Source organism: Malus sylvestris, chromosome 4 (genome assembly GCF_916048215.2).
Source record: "Malus sylvestris chromosome 4, drMalSylv7.2, whole genome shotgun sequence".
In the NCBI taxonomy this organism is placed as follows: Eukaryota; Viridiplantae; Streptophyta; class Magnoliopsida; order Rosales; family Rosaceae; genus Malus; species Malus sylvestris.
Genome location: NC_062263.1, coordinates 4,271,464 through 4,288,472, shown reverse-complemented (window position 1 = coordinate 4,288,472; position 17,009 = coordinate 4,271,464). Strand labels below are relative to the sequence as shown.

The following is a 17,009-nucleotide window of genomic DNA, read 5'->3' as shown; positions in this document are numbered from 1 at the left end:
TCAAAGATGAAGAAACTCCTACTCAAAATTCTTAATATTTTAATCACATAACTTTGTACTTATGATCAGAACCGTTCATACTATAAATCACACTGTAAAGATCATTTATGCAAAAAAAATAAATTAAAACTAAAGTCGTTTAATCAATCTATTATAGCAAATACATAAATGGTTCGTAATGCTTTTATCAATATCTATCATTTGTTTTTAAACAGTTTGATGACTAAACGACCATAGTTTTAATTGATTTTTTGCAGATACGATCTTTATAAGGTGATTTATAATATGAACGGTTATAATTATAAACACAAAATTGTATAAATTTGACAACGAACAATTTTAGGAAATTTTGAGCAAGAGTTTGTAGTCATATTTGAGTAATCATGTATTGTTGTTTTTGAAAGGATAAATAGTAGCTTAATTGTAATTTCCAAGGACAAAACCAAAGATTGACCGAAAGTCAACAAGGTGAAATTTTCCAGCGTTAGGCGCGGGAGAAAGAGAATAAGACAGAGAGTGGGTCAGGTGAACCTTTTTTTCAAACAAAAGGTGCATCCAGAGAGAGAGAGTCAGAGAGAGAGAGAGAGAGAGTCAGAGAGGGCGGGAGGAGGTCGATCTGAAGCGGAAGAAAATCTTTGCCGGTGAAAACTAAATCACTTGCTATGCTCTGTTTGTGGTGCCAAAATCATATCTAGAGTTGCGGGCCTCTGATTTACAGTGGTTGCTCTGAAACGGTTGTTTACAGAATCACCAGGAAGTTAAAGTGACGGAGCTGAAAAGGAGCTACAGAGGGGCTAATCTTCTGTAAGGGATTCAAATTTTGTTAGTTTATGTTCAAATTAGGGCTTAATTTTGCTAATTAGAGTTGCATTTGGGTTAATTAGCATTACAAAAGCACAAATAGGGTTAAAATTTTAGAGCTTTCTTCTTCCGAAGTTTTTCGATTTCAGCTTGTTGGAAGTGGCACAATTATTTCGGATGTTTAGTTAATTTTATCGATTTTTCGTCCTTGTTTCGAGTTTAATCATTTCTTCATTTTAGTTTTTGTACTCATTTTTGCTAGGACTGCTCAAGAATCTGGAATTGATTGAAACCCTAATGATGTGCCCTTAAAAGAGATCATTGTTCTTACAATTTTCTGGTGTAGATTGATGGCAAACAATGGGAATGAGGATTTTTATTACAACCTCTCAAGGAAAGAGCTTCAAACATTGTGCAAAAGATATGGCTTGCCTGCAAATAAATCGCACTCGGATTTGGCAATGTCTCTGATTGCTTACTTACAGGTACATTTTTCAGGCTAATGATATCCTACTATCATTCGATTTAATAATACGTTATGGACTATAACATTTTCATGATGTCCTCCCATTTCTCATGGGAATGCTCCTATTTCTCGATAATTAATGAGGTGGGAGCTTGAGCTGGCCAATCATGGTGCTTATGAAGCTTGGCGAACAATTTGCTTCAAATGGGAATTTACAAACCGTTAAATGCAGTTTACAGGGTTAACTGAAAGCGAAAAATAATGCGACGTTTCAATTCTCATCATTTTTTTCAGAGACATAAATCGGAACACTTTCCAACTGTACCCATGTTTTTATGCTTATTGTTGGATCTGTTATTATTTGTAGTCTCTCCTTGTATAGTCCATGTTTCAGCTAATTGTGAGTGCTGCATGAATGGAGTGCTCCAGTATTTTCACATCACACTTACAAAAGATGACATTCAAAGATTTTAGCCTACTCAAATTTCACATAAGCATACGAAAGATGACAGAAAACTTGGACTCTTAAGCCACCTCCAGTCATGGAGGGCTAAACGTAGCCCTTGGCTATGTTTCTGCCCTCCAAAAATTAATATTTTAGAGACTACTTACTTTAGGGCTAAATTTTTCCATCTCCAACCATGCAGGGCTATATTTTATACCCTTCATATTTTATTACTTTTTGGGGCCAAACTTAGCCTGCCCTGGGGTTCCATGTTGCCTGCCCTGGGGCCAAACTTAGCCTAATTCCCTTTAGCCCTATGGTTGGAGACTGATTTTGTCAATTTTAGGGCTAAATGTACAAAAGCCCTCACTGCTCTCACCCATATCTAAACCAATTCTTCTATTTAGAAGAGTGTGATCAATGTTATCAAAACAACCAACAATATCTGCTTTGAAAAATCGATCGTGGCCTATAGCCCTTGGCTGGAGATGACCTTAGGGCTTGGACTTGATTATATGATAAATATCTTGAATTTCAAAGGATTAAATGATTTCTCAGGAAATTCTTCTTATGTCTTACAGGAAGGTTTTGGTGGTCCAATGTATAATCTCTGGGGGAATTTTTATGCTCAATGCAATGGGAATGGTCTTAGCCATAACGAGTACCCAAGAAAATACTCAGTTGACGATTCTTTGGGTTTGGCAAGAGATAGAACCATGGAAAATGTGCCTGAAACTGAAAGTAGGGAGATAAATTTCAGTGCATACCCTGCTCAAACTGCTGTTGATTGTTCCGTGGAAACTCCTACACAAGTTCCTTCCTCTTCTTTTGAGTTTCATGTTAGGTCAGAAGAGGGGATTAATCTTTATGTTGACTTCAATTCGAGCCTATCTGAGTGGACCAAGAGGTTCAAAAGTGAGGTTTGCACATGTCAAAATGTGCACAGAAACAAGTCTATGAGTCTTTATGAGGACCTTGGGTGCATTGGAAAAGGTGATAAAGAAAAGAGAAGTTCCTTCATACAGAACATAAATTATGGGTACATTGAAGATAAAGAACCGACAAAAAGTGACAATGTGGGCCTTGATCATTCTGTTAAACTAGCTGAAACTTCAGTAACCTCAGCAGTAAGATCGTGCAACATGGCTGCAGACGTGTCAGAGCATTTGGTGGAAGATCAAGCACTTGTCTCATCTAAACTTGACTCGGCTCCACTGAAGCAGATAATTTCTGGTGCTCATTCCTTTGCTATAGATGGCTCTTTAATCAAGCTTGATTCAAATGTCCTTAATAATTTCCAGAAGTCCATCTGTGCTCCTGCTGTCAACTCGTTATCAAAAGGTCAATTAAGTCCTGTCATAATGGAGCATCAAAATTCAAACCTCAATAATTGTCTGAATCCAACCCTGCAGAATAATTATAGCCCTGTCAACCTTAGTGTGGTATATCCTGGATGCTCAGCTAGTGCTTCTATAGAGATGCAGTCATCAGAGGTTGTGAGGTGCTCCAAAGACATATCATGTTCACCTTGTGGAAATGGAGGATTGGTGGGTCTGTTCGTACAAAAGGACAATTTAGAAACAGAACTTGGAATAATCAGCTCATGTGAGCAGGTTCCTGATCTGCTGGGGAACTACGTGCCAAAATCTGCTGAAGCGTGGGTATGGTCCTGTTTCCACCATCTGTCACATGATTGCGGGTGTACTGAAAAAATAATGCATGGTCATATTTATTGATACCATAGACTTCTACATTTTGTTTTTTTATTGATGTTGTAGTAAAATGTTTGTGATTCTTTTTAGATGTTTATGTACTTTACTGTTGTTTTCGTTTTATTTGTTCTTTGTTTTCAAAATTCTCACATTGCGGTGAAGTTCAAGATAAACTACAGTAGATTATAAAGTTGTACGTATGTACTGGACCCCTATACTTCAAATTGAATATTGTGTTGAGGGTAAAAAAGAAAGATAGTATCCTTATGCTTTAACTTAACTGATAAAAGAGTATGTTGTGGTTGGAGATTCTTTGTGTTTGGATGGCACATAAAGTTATTACCTCTTCAAGATTTCTATTTATACAACAGATTTTATTTATTTCATGCCCTCTGCTGTTTTACTGCAATTTTTTTCCTACTGTGAGGAACAAATTGAATGTTTATTCAAGATTTGTTATTTGTATTTTCTATCTGATGATGGCAATGGACTGCATGTATGGTTTTGTTCTGCCATATATTGATGTCTTTTTCTATATGAATAATTGAATATCATGAAATGCCAGCATTTTCCATATTTTGATGGTTTTTAATATTAATTTGCAATCCTCTGTGCTAATAGTTTTTTCTTTTCAACTGTAGAGACATTTGCTTAAATTAAAACAATTTGGTTGTTGATTGGCAATCTAACTCTCTGTTCAGTTTTATTTGACATGAACAGTTAATAAAATTTCTAAGAATCCAAAGTTTGTTTTATCTCTTGCATATCCTCTTTTTGTTCTATTTAAATATATTGCTTCTGCATAATGCACACGTGGAAAACAAAATCATTAGGTAACCATGGTTTTGATGATTAAAATAATTTCTTTCAAAGATTAAACAACAAAGTCTTATTTCTGCTCCTTGTATTCTAGTGTAGGTGTTTGCTTGCATGAACATGGATGAATGTATACGGGTTTGTTTTGTGCTCATAAATTTCAGTCACGTTATAGATTTGGAATAACATACTACCTTTTTCAGGAGAGGAACAACATCACAAATGGGAGGGATAGTCCAGAGTAAGCTCTCTTTAAACCAAAAGTTCTTGTTAATTATAATATACAACTGTCTTAGCTTCTATACCTTGTCCCACCTTGCAGATGCTCACAGTTAACCAGTTCAGTTGAGAAGAACAGTTTCTGTTACGATAATTTGGAATCTAATGAAGAACTTTCCAGAAAGAGGAAACATATAGAAGGTGAACTTCAAAGTGGCTATGGTAATCCGGATGCAAAGAATTTAACAAGTAGGAAGCATATTACTAGGAAAGTCCTTCCTAGAAGATCCGTGCGGCTGATCTCTAAGGTTTTCTGAAGTATCTTTTAACCATGTGATTGATAGTGGTGTTCTGATACCATGATAGGTTTTTGAATTCATTTTTTTGGCGTGAGTACGGATATAAAATCATTTATATTAGGTGATATAGCCGTTATGTGATCACAGAAAGTTTAGAACGATTAAAAATGCCTTTGAATTTGTATTATTTAGCCTCCTAGGAGCATTTTTCTTCACTATACACTTTTACTTTTATTTGAAACATGATGCACCTTTCTTTTTGCTTGTTTTTTAACATTTGGGAAGGCCTCTTCTTTGTGTAATTTTTTTTTCTGATAACGTTCTTATTATCAAAGAAAATCTTATTCTAATCACATAATGAATGATTTCATCCACTTGCTTTCGGAATGCTTCTTACTATCTAAACAAAGTTAGGTTTTGATGTATTACACATGAAATGATGCACAAACTCCTGACTTGTGCATTAACTTTCTAATTTTTGCCCATTTGCGCACATATAGTTGTTAATGGCCTTTTGCAAATGCAATCACCAAACAGAGAAAAAAGGAGAGAACTTTGACTTCCTAGCTTTATCATGCTTTGCCATACGAGGTCAATTTTGATTCTTAAATTAGCCTAGCAAAAGGAAAGGTTTCATGCCATTTAATGCCCCATGCCTTAAGAAATCTGGGACATTCTTATTGTGCAACTGATTTAGGGCTTCACATTTTGCATGATATTCTTGGCTCAAATGTAGCTTAAAAACCTGGGCGGCTATGTATCCAATCTAGGGCTTCACAATTTGTTGTATGATCCTCCAGTTAACCTGGGCGGCTATATAGCCGACCCCACTTAGTGGGAAAAGGCTTTGTTGTTGTTGTTGTATCCTCCGGTTAACGTCCTATGCCTTAAGAAAACTTAGTACAAGGCTTAGTATTTGGGTCTATCAATTTTAACCCTTGAATTTAGTGATATAACTTTTGCTTGTTAATTCTTAAACTAGCATTCTGCATTTATTGAAATTTTTTTCTCACCTTTTTATTGTCCTTTTCATTCTTCTCCTTCCACCTTTTTTTTTTCGGATTTGATTTTTCGCCTTCCGCTTTGAAGAGTCTTCAATGTGTGTCAATTTTACTGGGAAATCGGTATGATTCATATCCAAGATGAAATATGATGACCTGGAAAATTCTGTATATCTCTATTATTGACACAAATTCGAGCCAGAAGTTTACCAATTCATTGGCACACTAATAAATTCATCCACATGGGATGTTAGACTTGTTGAGCACTCTCTCTCTTCTACACCCCATTGTTTGGATAATCAGTATCTTGAGTAATCCACATCGTATGTGTAGTATAATTATCATTGTACATTCGTTAACTGTCTGCCTTTCTGATCCAGTGAGCTCGTGAAGTGCATATGGACCAAGGGTTGAAGCATCGATAGCGTATACCATTGTTCCAAATGAGAATGAATATGGTAAGATTGGAGCATTACATGATCTCTGTTTAGAAAAACATAAGGTGTTTCTAGATCTCATAATGCAGTGAGCCTCTCTTTTGTTTTATTTTTAGCGCGGTTCACACACACACAAACATGCATACAGATGTACATACATAATGCATAAATAAAGTTCCTAGTTTACAGGGTACCGATTTGACTCCCCATCAAAGGGGATACACGTTTATAAGGTCTACACACGCACGTACATACATAGAAGTTTTATTCGTGCTATATGGAACGATTTTAACTTCCTCATTGCATTTGAGTTGGTCAATTAAAGTGGCAATTAGGTGATTCTGAACTCAACCTGCCACAATCCAAGAAGTTCGGTGGCTAGTTATGGGGTGCCATTATAAGAATTATAGAGAAATATCATTCTTCACTTTTCTTTTCATGCATATTATATGATGCAGAGACTTCACCTCTTAAATGGATGGTCTAGAACGTGGCGGAAGAAATTCAATATCCATGACATTTTCAAATTTGTACTCCCGCCTATCCGTTGAATGTCTAGTACAAACTCATTATTTTATTCTACTGCATGAACCTCGAGAGAATGGCTTGTAACTTTGATTTGATGATGAGATACTTGCCAAAATCGATATGTTAGAAAAATTGAAAGGTATGTTTATATTATTGGTAATGTCGGTATGCTGCAGGTGGTTGTATTTTCAGGAGCATTGGCAACATATTAAAGCTAAGGGATAGTTCTTCAAGGTGTTGGGTGATCACAAAGCATATAACAAAGTCTGTACATATCAACACGGGGTAATTCATATTATTTTGTTTCTGTATCATTTATGGGTACTCATTTTTGTTAAAAGCTGTTACATATGTATATTTATTGGGGTTAATTTCCGTTTATTCTGTTATCTTTATCCATGTTTTCATGATCATTTATATGCATATTGCACATGAATATTGTGGACCAAACATGTGTTCATTGTCTTAGTCTTGCTTAGCCTTCTTTGTTTGAGACGAGTCGATGAATATGTAAGAACGGAGAATTAAAATGCAATTAAATTTCAGTTGGTTTTTATTTTCTAATTTAAAACTTGGGGTTAAATTATATTATTTGTTACATTGTGATGTGCAACAAAACTAAGCGTTATGACATTCTAGGATTCATATAGCCGACCTCACTTAGTGGAAGTAGGCTTTGTTGTTGTTGTTACATTGTGCTATGTGCAAGTTATGTGACTACATTTTGTGTCAAATTGCCACATAAAACCCTTTTTTGGTTGCCAAATTGCCTCAATCTCGTATCCGAGCTTTGGGGAGAATTTGGGAGTTTTGTATTTATACTTCTTTTATCTGCAGGAAAATGTTCTTCATGTAAGGGAACAAAACTTGTAGTTAGTCCTATAAAACAACTAGGTATTTAATCTTGTTTGAGATTAAAATCTTTAGAGGATGATATTCATATCTATAGCCTTTGATTTTATTATCATAAAATGAAAGTGAAATTTGGAGCGTTGATCATGTGCTTTGGTTCAATTGGAGCTTGCTTCTCAAAGTTTTTCAAATTGCTCTATATTATGATGCGCTCAGAGACCAATATTCAAGAAATTTTTATTCAATGACCAAAGATCGAAATGTAGGAAATTTCAATGTCTAATACTCCAAATTCCTCTCCTTTGATTTAGGGCTTCACGGTTTGTTGTGCGATCCTCCAATAAATGCTCCATGCCCTGGGAAGACTTAAGACACAGTTTAGTGTTTGGGTCTATCAATGTTAACCCTTGAAGTTTGGGGACATAACTTTTGCTTGTTAATTCCCTTAAACTAGCATTCGGCATTATATTGAAGAAAAAAAATTCACCATTTTAGGGTTGTGGAGCTTTTTTTTTTTTTTTTTTAACTTATTAAAAAAATATGGTGCACCAAATGTGTATGGTAAAACAAAACAAAAAAGGTTTGTTTTTTTTTTTTTTAATTATTGTTAATGATCATTCAGTACTACGGTTTAATGGTATTTCTCTTCACTTAGAAATGAGAGGTCTTAGATTCAAATCTTGTGGATGGTGAATTTGATACCAACTTTGGTTGCTCATTGTGTGGCTTAGTCGAACTTCATCTCTCCTTAGTATAAAATATTGATCTACACTAAAAAAAAATATATATATTGTCAATGATAGTAGAAAATCATAGAAAAGCATAGTGAACAATGCCTATTTAATAAAATTTTCAAATGATAAGTATACCTCCACATCTTTTAATCTTTACCTTTACATTATTTTCTTTAACAACTATTAGATCGCATCAATACTATATCATTTTTCATCATTGAACATTTATATAAAAGTTTTCTAAATACTCAGACACTGTTTTTTATTTTGTTAAAAGCACTTTTACAAAAAAAAATTACTAAACACTGAACAATTTTATTTTAGAACTATTTATTCTCATAACATAACATATATTTTTTATAAAAAAACATAGCAACACCAAACAAACCCTTAATGTCCTTTCTCATTCTTCTCCTTCCACGGTTATTTTTTTTTGGATTTGATTCTTCGCCTTCCGCTTCGAATTATGAGCCTTCAATGTGTGTCAATTTTACTAGGAAATCAGCTTTATTCATATCCACGTTTTACTTTTGCTTTATTGCAATGGTGGTAAGTAATTATGTCTATGTACTATGATGCGGGTATAAAATATCGATAAAGGTCGTACCCAGTGCACAAGGCTTCCGCTTTACGCAGGGTCTGGGAGAGGTGAATGTCGGCTCGATGATATCGGAAATATCTGTAGTCCAAAAACACGGAAATTTCGATGGAAATATCAGATTATTATCAATATTGATAAAAATTGAATAAAAACCACGGAAATTGTAAGAAAAACTTAGGAAATTTTTATTGAAACTTTGCAGGATGTTTATTTAGTCAATTATCTATTAGTTTATCACAAAAATTTGGAAGGAAATGCATTACATGATAGATATAACTTATTTAAGTTGATTATATAGCGAGCTGGCAAACATTGTGAGTGTAAAAAATATGTAGTAATTAATGAAAGAAGTTTAAACACACCATAATCATTTATATATAATGAATTAGTACAATATTTTACACTTTATACATTGCATAGTAAGATACATGAGTGACTTAGCAAGGTCTAAAATATCGATGATATCGGCAATATCGATAGTCCAAAAACACGGAAATTTCGATGAAAATATCGGGATATTATGGATATTTTAGACCATGGATGCGGGTTGCATTCCCACCAATCCCTTCCTCCTTCTGACAACTAACAATTTAACCCACTAGCCATATCGTTTCTCAAAATAATAAATAAATAAATAAAACAAATAAAATTTTGAAAAAGCCACAAATGCTTAGTTGAAAAAAATTATTGGAGGAAAGGTGGATCCTTCTTATGCCAAATAAACTACTTCTGGAATGAAAAATCGAATCTAAATGTTCTACATTAACAATAGTCCGAAAATTATCATTTAAGTACATGATGGGATTGAAATCCTAGAGCACGAAATTAATGGAACAGAAAATCTCGTTCCTAAATGGGTAGCGAATCATGTTGAATTATAGGTCAAGCAACCCTTAATTAGCCCAAAAAAATAAAAATAAAAAAAAATCGAAACACCATAAGAAGGTGTGTAGTTGGCTGTTCAAATGGCCATCAAACAATCAAAATATGGAGTTTTCGAAGACCCACTTGTTTGTTACTTGCCTTCTCTTTCTATCTTCTTCTTGTTTTGGCGATCAAGGATCCCCAAACAAACAGTCCACCAAACTTGCTGAGCAACATCGACTCTTGAAGTATTGGATCAAGAGGCAGGTTCCTACCGGTCCAGATGCTAAACCTAGCAGCGTCCAACTGCCTGTAGAAGTGTTGGATGATCCTGCAAATTATGAATCAAAGAGGCAGGTTCCTACCGGTCCAAATCCTCTACATCACTTCGTCCAACCACCTGTAGAAGTGGTGGATGATCCTGCAAATTACGAATCAAAATCAAAGAGGCAGGTTCCTACCGGTCCAAATCCTCTACATAACTTCGTCCAACCGCCTGTAGAAGTGTTGGATGATCCTGCAAATTATGAATTAAAGAGGCAGGTTCCTAGCAGTCCAGATCCTAAACATGGCTTCGTCCAACCGCCTGTAGAAGTGTTGGATGAACTTCCAAATTATGATCTTAATATGAGGCTTGTGCCTTCTGGGCATGAAGAGTCTCCTGAAGAGCCCCCTTCCAAGGTATATACTCCGCCACCACCATCTTCACGTGCAAATTATGATCTTATGAGGCTTGTACCTTCTGGTCCAAATCATGAAGAGTCTCCTGAGGAACTGCCATCACTTTCTTCGGCCACGGAAGCCAATGTTCATCGGAAACCTCACTCAAGACGCTTATTGGATAATTAAGCCATGGATGCTAGCTATAGCTCCATTAGTTTTGGCACTTTCTTTATTTTATTATAATCAATAAACTACAGTATTTTTCGTTTTCTCAGTTGTTTGTTTTGGTTATTAGTTTGGTTCAGTTATCTGATCAGTGATCAAATCTCTCTACTTTTTTCTTTCAGCTTATGAGATTATCTATATACATACTCTATCGCATGCAAGGCATTTTATATGTGGCAATTACTGACAGTAGAAAAGTTCAGTAAATGTCCAATCCATTGGGACGATGCCAGACAAAACCAGAAACATAGCTTATATCGACGCGAGCAAACTCCATACAGATGATATATGTCACAGTTCAAAGAAACTTTTTCACCGATATGGGCTTAGGGTTTAGGGTTCAAGTACGTTTGTAACGTTATGTTCAGCATTTGGGTGCCCCCAGATCACTGCCTCCCTTTTTAAGATCAGATTTTTTATTTTTTTTTAACCTAGATTATATATTCAATTTAATCCCTTAAAATCTACTTTTATTAAAGTTTATATTCTAATTTTTTTTTTTGTCAAACGATAGATTTTGTTAGGGTTAGATTAGCCACCGACGAGATTCGAACTCATGCCGTCATGCAAGGGCTCAACTCCTTTCCACCACTGTAGTAAAGGGCCACTTGCATTCTATTTTTGTTATTTAATGTGCATTTTTATTTAATGTCTCCACATTAAAATCTTAATTTTATTAATATGCACATATTAGTTCTTTCAATTATAAATGAACCTAAATGAGAAACTATTAAAAGAAATTAGTGATATATAAATATGGAAATACATAAGTGTATAGAAATGACTATACCGAAATGTATGTACCGAAATGTTGAATTAATGTACCTAAATGTCAATACCAAAATGTATTATATTGAACTGTATCGAAATGTACGTACCGAAATGTATTATATTAAATTAAGAGAGCTGTTATTCCCACCCCAATGTCTTATCTTCCCACCCACATTTTTATGAATTTTTTAAGTACAAATTTGTCCTTTTGTAAAATGACTAATAAGGACCTTAGTTACTCCCTTTTACATTACTTTTTTTATATATAAAAAAGAAAAAAGAAAAGTTTGGACGTGATAACTCTCACGCTATGTTTAGAAAATTTGTCTCTCTTAAACCCTAACTCATCTTTCTCATCTCCTTTCATTCAGAGAAAGCAAAATCATTCAAAGAAAGCAAAAAGAATGAACTTAGAGGATGACGTTTCTATGGAAGAAGTAGATGATTATGTTTCCGTCGAAAAGGTAAAAGATAATTTTATGTGGGTCATCTTGATTTGCCGACATCGTTCATTAGGTTAGGGTAAATTTGTTGCATATTGTTGTAGGCATGGTTGATTTAGAATTGAAAACCTAAACAACGGTAAGCGTGGTTGATTTTTCATTAGCCCGTACTTACCACAAGCACCACCTCTTTCTCCCTTTAAGTTAGAATTGAAGCCGAATTAAGCTTCAATTGTTGCATAGGTACGGACTTGAGTAAGCTTCTCCATCTTCAATCCCAACCAAACGTGTAGGCTGAAGATTAGAAGACCTCGGTTCTTTTTTTTTTTTTTGGCTTTTAGAAGAGAGTAATATTATTTGTTTATATTCTTTTCTTAAGAGAAATTTATCTCTAACTATATATAGGGTTATTTTAGGAATAACAGTGGGTGGGAAAATAATATTTTAATTTTTTAACTTTTTATAATGGGTGTAAATATAATGTGGGTGAGAAAATAAGACAACAGGGTGGGTCTAGCAGCTCTCTAAATTAATGTACCTATATATTTGTATCAATGGATATACCGAAAATATCAAATTAATGATTTAATGTACCTAAATGAAGATTATACAAATTGTATATTCCTATATTATATAAAAATAAATAAAAACTAATGAAAATAGCTTAAATACTTTAAATTTTAACCAAAAACCATATAATAACTTTATTTAATAGTTAGGACAAAACTCAATACCAAACCAGTCCAATAAGATTGGCCCAAACAAAATAATTTATTAACCTTCCGATTTTACCCCTAACGCCAGTCGTGGCCTCTAAGGTTAGATTTGACGACTTAAATACCATTGTCATTGCTGACCTCTGCACCCGAGGTCGAGATTCTTATTTCATAGCATGTTTTACTTCTGACCTCGGGAAGTTTAAATCCAACTTTCTTTGCAGCATCTCAACCAAACAACCTGGAAATCCCAATTAATACCGATACAAATTCTACAGCCATCCCATATGATTACGGCGCATGGGAAGTAGACGACTGTTCATTTTTCACGGAGGCTCTCCAAGTCGAATCTGGATTTTCGTAAAGATCAAAATCTGAACATCGAACTTGAAGACAACCCCCGATCCTCCCTCTGAGAACCTTCAGATTGTTGCCTTCTCGATTCCTCAATTCCCAATTGAATTACTAGATTTATGCGCGCGCAGTAAAACCAGTAATCGAGATGAGTGAGGTATTCGAAGGCCACGAGCGTTAGTACTGCGAGCTCTCCGCAAACCTCTCGCGAAAATCCAACTCAGGCGCCTTTCTTCCCGACTATGTTACAATTCTATCATTTTTCTGCCGATTTATGACATGGGTTTTTTAGATTAGCTCTAATCCTCTTAATTATGTGTTTTTTTTCTTCAGTGAATTAGTAATTTAGTAACATTAATTAAGGGACTTCTTTTGGGTGCTTTTGGGTAGCTTTTAGTTCAAGTGTTTGTTGGATTGCTTTGTGCAATCCAGGTCCTTGAATGCCATCATGGGTTTGATCTGCATGATTTTGGGTAGTTCTGATCATTTTATTAAAAGAAAAACTAATGAAAAGGGCTTGAAAACTTTGAGTTTTAATGATAAGGACAAAATAAAGAGTAAAGTGAATAGTACCAGGATTGACTTTTTAGTGTAAAAATGTGGTTTTTCGTTAAAGTGAACAGTACCGGGTGCTTTTCGTTAAAGTTCCCTTTATTAAATGGGTTATTTTTGGATCAATGTGAATTGCAGAGCAGAAGAAGCAGAAATTTTCTGAGATTAAAATTGGACTGGATGATGCCGAAGCTTTGGTAATATGCTGTACAGCAAACAAATTTCACTTGTTTTTGCTTTTTCTGGAAAGCTTCATGGTTTATATACTTTCCTTGTTTGTTTATATGAATGAGTGATGGGATTTCTTTTGGGGGCTTATTGGGTAGTTTCTCGTTCAAGTGTTTGAAACAGAAACCGTTGACTACTTGAACTACCTCTGCTACTATGGCTATGACAAATTGTTATGAAAACTAAACCAAAATTGTGAATCCGAACCAAAATAACTTACATTATTTTTGGAAGGAACAAAATAAACACTATTTATGGAACTACAACAAACTAACTATACTATTTATGAAATTGAACCAAAATAACCCACATTATTTCTGTAACTATTGTAAAATAACCCACACTATTTATAAATCTAGACCAAAATAACCCACACTATTTATGAAACTATACCAAAATAACCCACACTATTTATGAAACCAGACCAAAATAATCCATATTATTTATGATACTATAGTAAAATAACTCACACTATTTATGAAACTAGACCAAAATAACCCACACTATTTATGAAACTAAACCAAAATAACCCACACTATTTATGAAAATATAGCAAAATAACTCACACTATTTATGAAACTAGACCAAAATAACTCACACTATTTATGAAACTATAGCAAAATAACCCACACTATTTTTAAAACTAGACCAAACTAACTCACACTATTTCTGGAACTACAGCAAAATAACCACACTATTTCTGGAACAATAGCAAAATAACTCACACTATTTCTTAAACTAAACCAAAATAACCCACATTATTTATAAAATAGAACAAAATAAACGCTATTTCTAAAACTTTGTGGTATATTCTCCATATAAACGTGACAAATGCGTTATTTTCTATTACAAGTGTGCATTTGTCATGTCTAACTAATTCATAAAAAATATAGAGCGAGAGTGCCACACCAACAAACAAGAAGCTTTGCTACCGTTTGCTGTCAAAGCACCTAACCTTCCCTCTCTAGGTGAGTCTGGGTTCCCATTCTCTCATCACCCTTAAAGGGATAACTCATAGTTAACAGCTGTAACAATTTTGTAACTAATCTCTGTGTTAGAGACCTAATTAAGTATAATTAGGCACTAAGCTTTATTAGAGAAATGTGTATATATTGAGTTGTATTCCTTTCACATTAAGTAATGAAATACAAAGATTCATTTCTTTACAATCCTCTCTTCCTCCGAATCTGCAGAATTATGCCACTTCTCCTTTACTTTTCTCGGAATTTGTTACACAATTTTGCAAAGAACTCGATCATCACCTTTCCCCTCATTTTTATTTTCGAAAAATGTTACACATTGTCGCCATCAATAAAATGATTGCAAATTCAATCTATCATCATTATCATACATGCTTCATTTACTTTAGAAATGGATGCATGGTTTAAATTCCATACTAATTGAAGGAATTCTTGCGATATTAAGTCTTTTTACATACAAAAATAGCAATATTCTATGAATTAGAAAAACATACAAAACTAGCAATATTTTATAAATTAAAAAAAAACAAAAGTCTTCTAAAGCTCACTGGAAAAATCAAATTTTCTACATCCCTATAGTGAAACAAGGACGGTTGGTTTTGTTTATTAGTTTGGCACGTGTGGTAGTTGGAATAATGAAAGGGGGATGGTGGATGGCAAAGAAAAATGGAAGTGGGGATGGTGGTGGACGCCAATTCAGCACCTTCATATTTAATAAGGTAACAGGCTTTCTCCATCATAAAAAAGGTAACAGGTTTTCCGTTAGGGGCAAGTTTGGAAAATAAATATTTATTGTGGTGGGCTTTTAGCTCAGCCCGCGAGCTTTTATGTTTGCAGGGCCTATTATATGAATAGTTTGTCCTTAGGATTAAATTTTAAGCCCTTTTGGTTAAATAATAGTTTAGGCTGGTTTTTGGTTAAATTAAAGTTAGTCCAAACCTTTTTCATTACAGTTCCCTATAAAAAAATATTAGTTTACCTAAATGTAGATATAACAATATATTATGATGAATGAAATGAAAATAAAAATTAATTGTAATTAATACATTAAAAATAGGAAAAAAGAAAGAAATAAAACATCAAAATATAATTAATAAATGAGATGATTAAATGTAGGAGAAATTAGGATCTCATCCTTCCTTTTGCTACTCCATTGATTAAAATCCTATTCCTTTTCAATTTTTGATCAAGGTCCTTGGGTATTAATAACATCATTAATTATTTTAATAATAATATATTTTTTTGTTTCTAAATATATTCATTTAATGTTAAAAATGTTACAATTAGTATAATTATATTTATGACTAAATTTTTTATCATATATTTTTAGTTTTAGTTTGTACCCATTTTTAATTTGTAATTTTTTTTTAATTTGTACCAATTTTATTTTCAATTTTAATTTGTACCCATATATTCATTTCTTTTTGTGCCCATATTTTTTAAAGTTTATTTGTATTTGTACCCTTATATTTTTTTTATTTGTACTTTTTATTTTGCTAAATGTACCCATGCTAATTATATGTACCCATTCATGTAAAACTTTTTAATCTTAAAATGTACTCATTGTTAAATATACCAATTTGTTATATGTAAAATGTACCTTTTTTTTATATATAAAATCTATTCAATTTTTTTCTAATCCATTTTTAAACTTATATGGTTACATTCTTTTTTCTTTGATTTTAAAATGTATCCATGTCAAGTTTAATCGAAAAAATTTAATAATGTTATTAAGCCTAATATCTTTTTTTTTTTTGTGATTTTGAAAAATGTACCCATGTTTTGATACAATAATTTTTTCGGAGTTTTAACAAAACACTCCCGGTACTGTTAACTTTTAACGAAAAACCACATTTTTACCTTTAACTGGCACTATTCACTATACCTTTAAAAATGGGCTTTTCGTTAAAAGAGAAGTTTTTTTGGACTTTTCGTTAGTTTTCCTTAATATTTTTGGTTAATTTTGATGAATGTACCCATGTTTATATATATACACACACACACACAATAGTATATTTATATTTTAATATTTTTAATCCCACAAATTATGGTTTTTTTTATTTAAAATCTCATTTATATAAACAACTAAAATTTCTAATTTTTAATTTAAAAAATATAGTAACGTACATAGAAATAAATTATCACATTAATTTCAAGGACCTCGATCAAAAATTAAAAATCAATAAGTTTTCAATCAAAGAATATTCATAGCTAAGGAACGCATCCAAGTCTCCCTTAAATGTATCAGAGACTAAAATTAAATCTTAATCTTACACAAGGTTATAGTCTAAAACTCATCTTT

At 33.4% G+C, this 17,009-nt stretch overlaps 2 protein-coding genes across 7 annotated transcripts in view; both read left to right on the top strand.

Moving 5' to 3' along the window:
• LOC126619706 (vegetative cell wall protein gp1-like) overlaps window positions 1–10,710 on the top strand; it is a 78,264-nt gene extending 67,554 nt beyond the window's left edge. Inside the window, exon 6 of the mRNA XM_050288125.1 lies at window positions 10,457–10,710. Within this exon, the coding sequence (XP_050144082.1) occupies window positions 10,457–10,624 (168 nt within the window). The 3' untranslated portion in view covers window positions 10,625–10,710. The remainder of the gene's footprint in view (window positions 1–10,456) is intronic.
• Window positions 532–7,280, top strand: LOC126619290 (uncharacterized). Of its 6 annotated transcripts, none has more exons than XR_007622019.1 (7): window positions 532–804; window positions 1,148–1,286; window positions 2,294–3,373; window positions 4,444–4,481; window positions 4,563–4,660; window positions 6,140–6,217; window positions 6,901–7,280. XR_007622019.1 is itself a non-coding variant. In XM_050287612.1 (6 exons), exons 3-6 carry the CDS (start codon window positions 1,152–1,154, stop codon window positions 4,774–4,776), a joined length of 1,467 nt encoding a protein of 488 aa, XP_050143569.1. In that variant the 5' UTR covers window positions 540–641; window positions 746–804; window positions 1,064–1,151; the 3' UTR covers window positions 4,777–5,132. The 6 variants fall into 6 exon arrangements, 4 of the variants coding, with proteins under 4 accessions (XP_050143570.1, XP_050143571.1, XP_050143569.1 ...); XR_007622018.1 differs by having other exon boundaries at window positions 533–804; window positions 4,563–4,767; XM_050287612.1 differs by lacking the exons at window positions 6,140–6,217; window positions 6,901–7,280 and having other exon boundaries at window positions 540–641; window positions 746–804; window positions 1,064–1,286; window positions 4,563–5,132.
• Window positions 10,711–17,009: the final 6,299 nt, after the last annotated feature.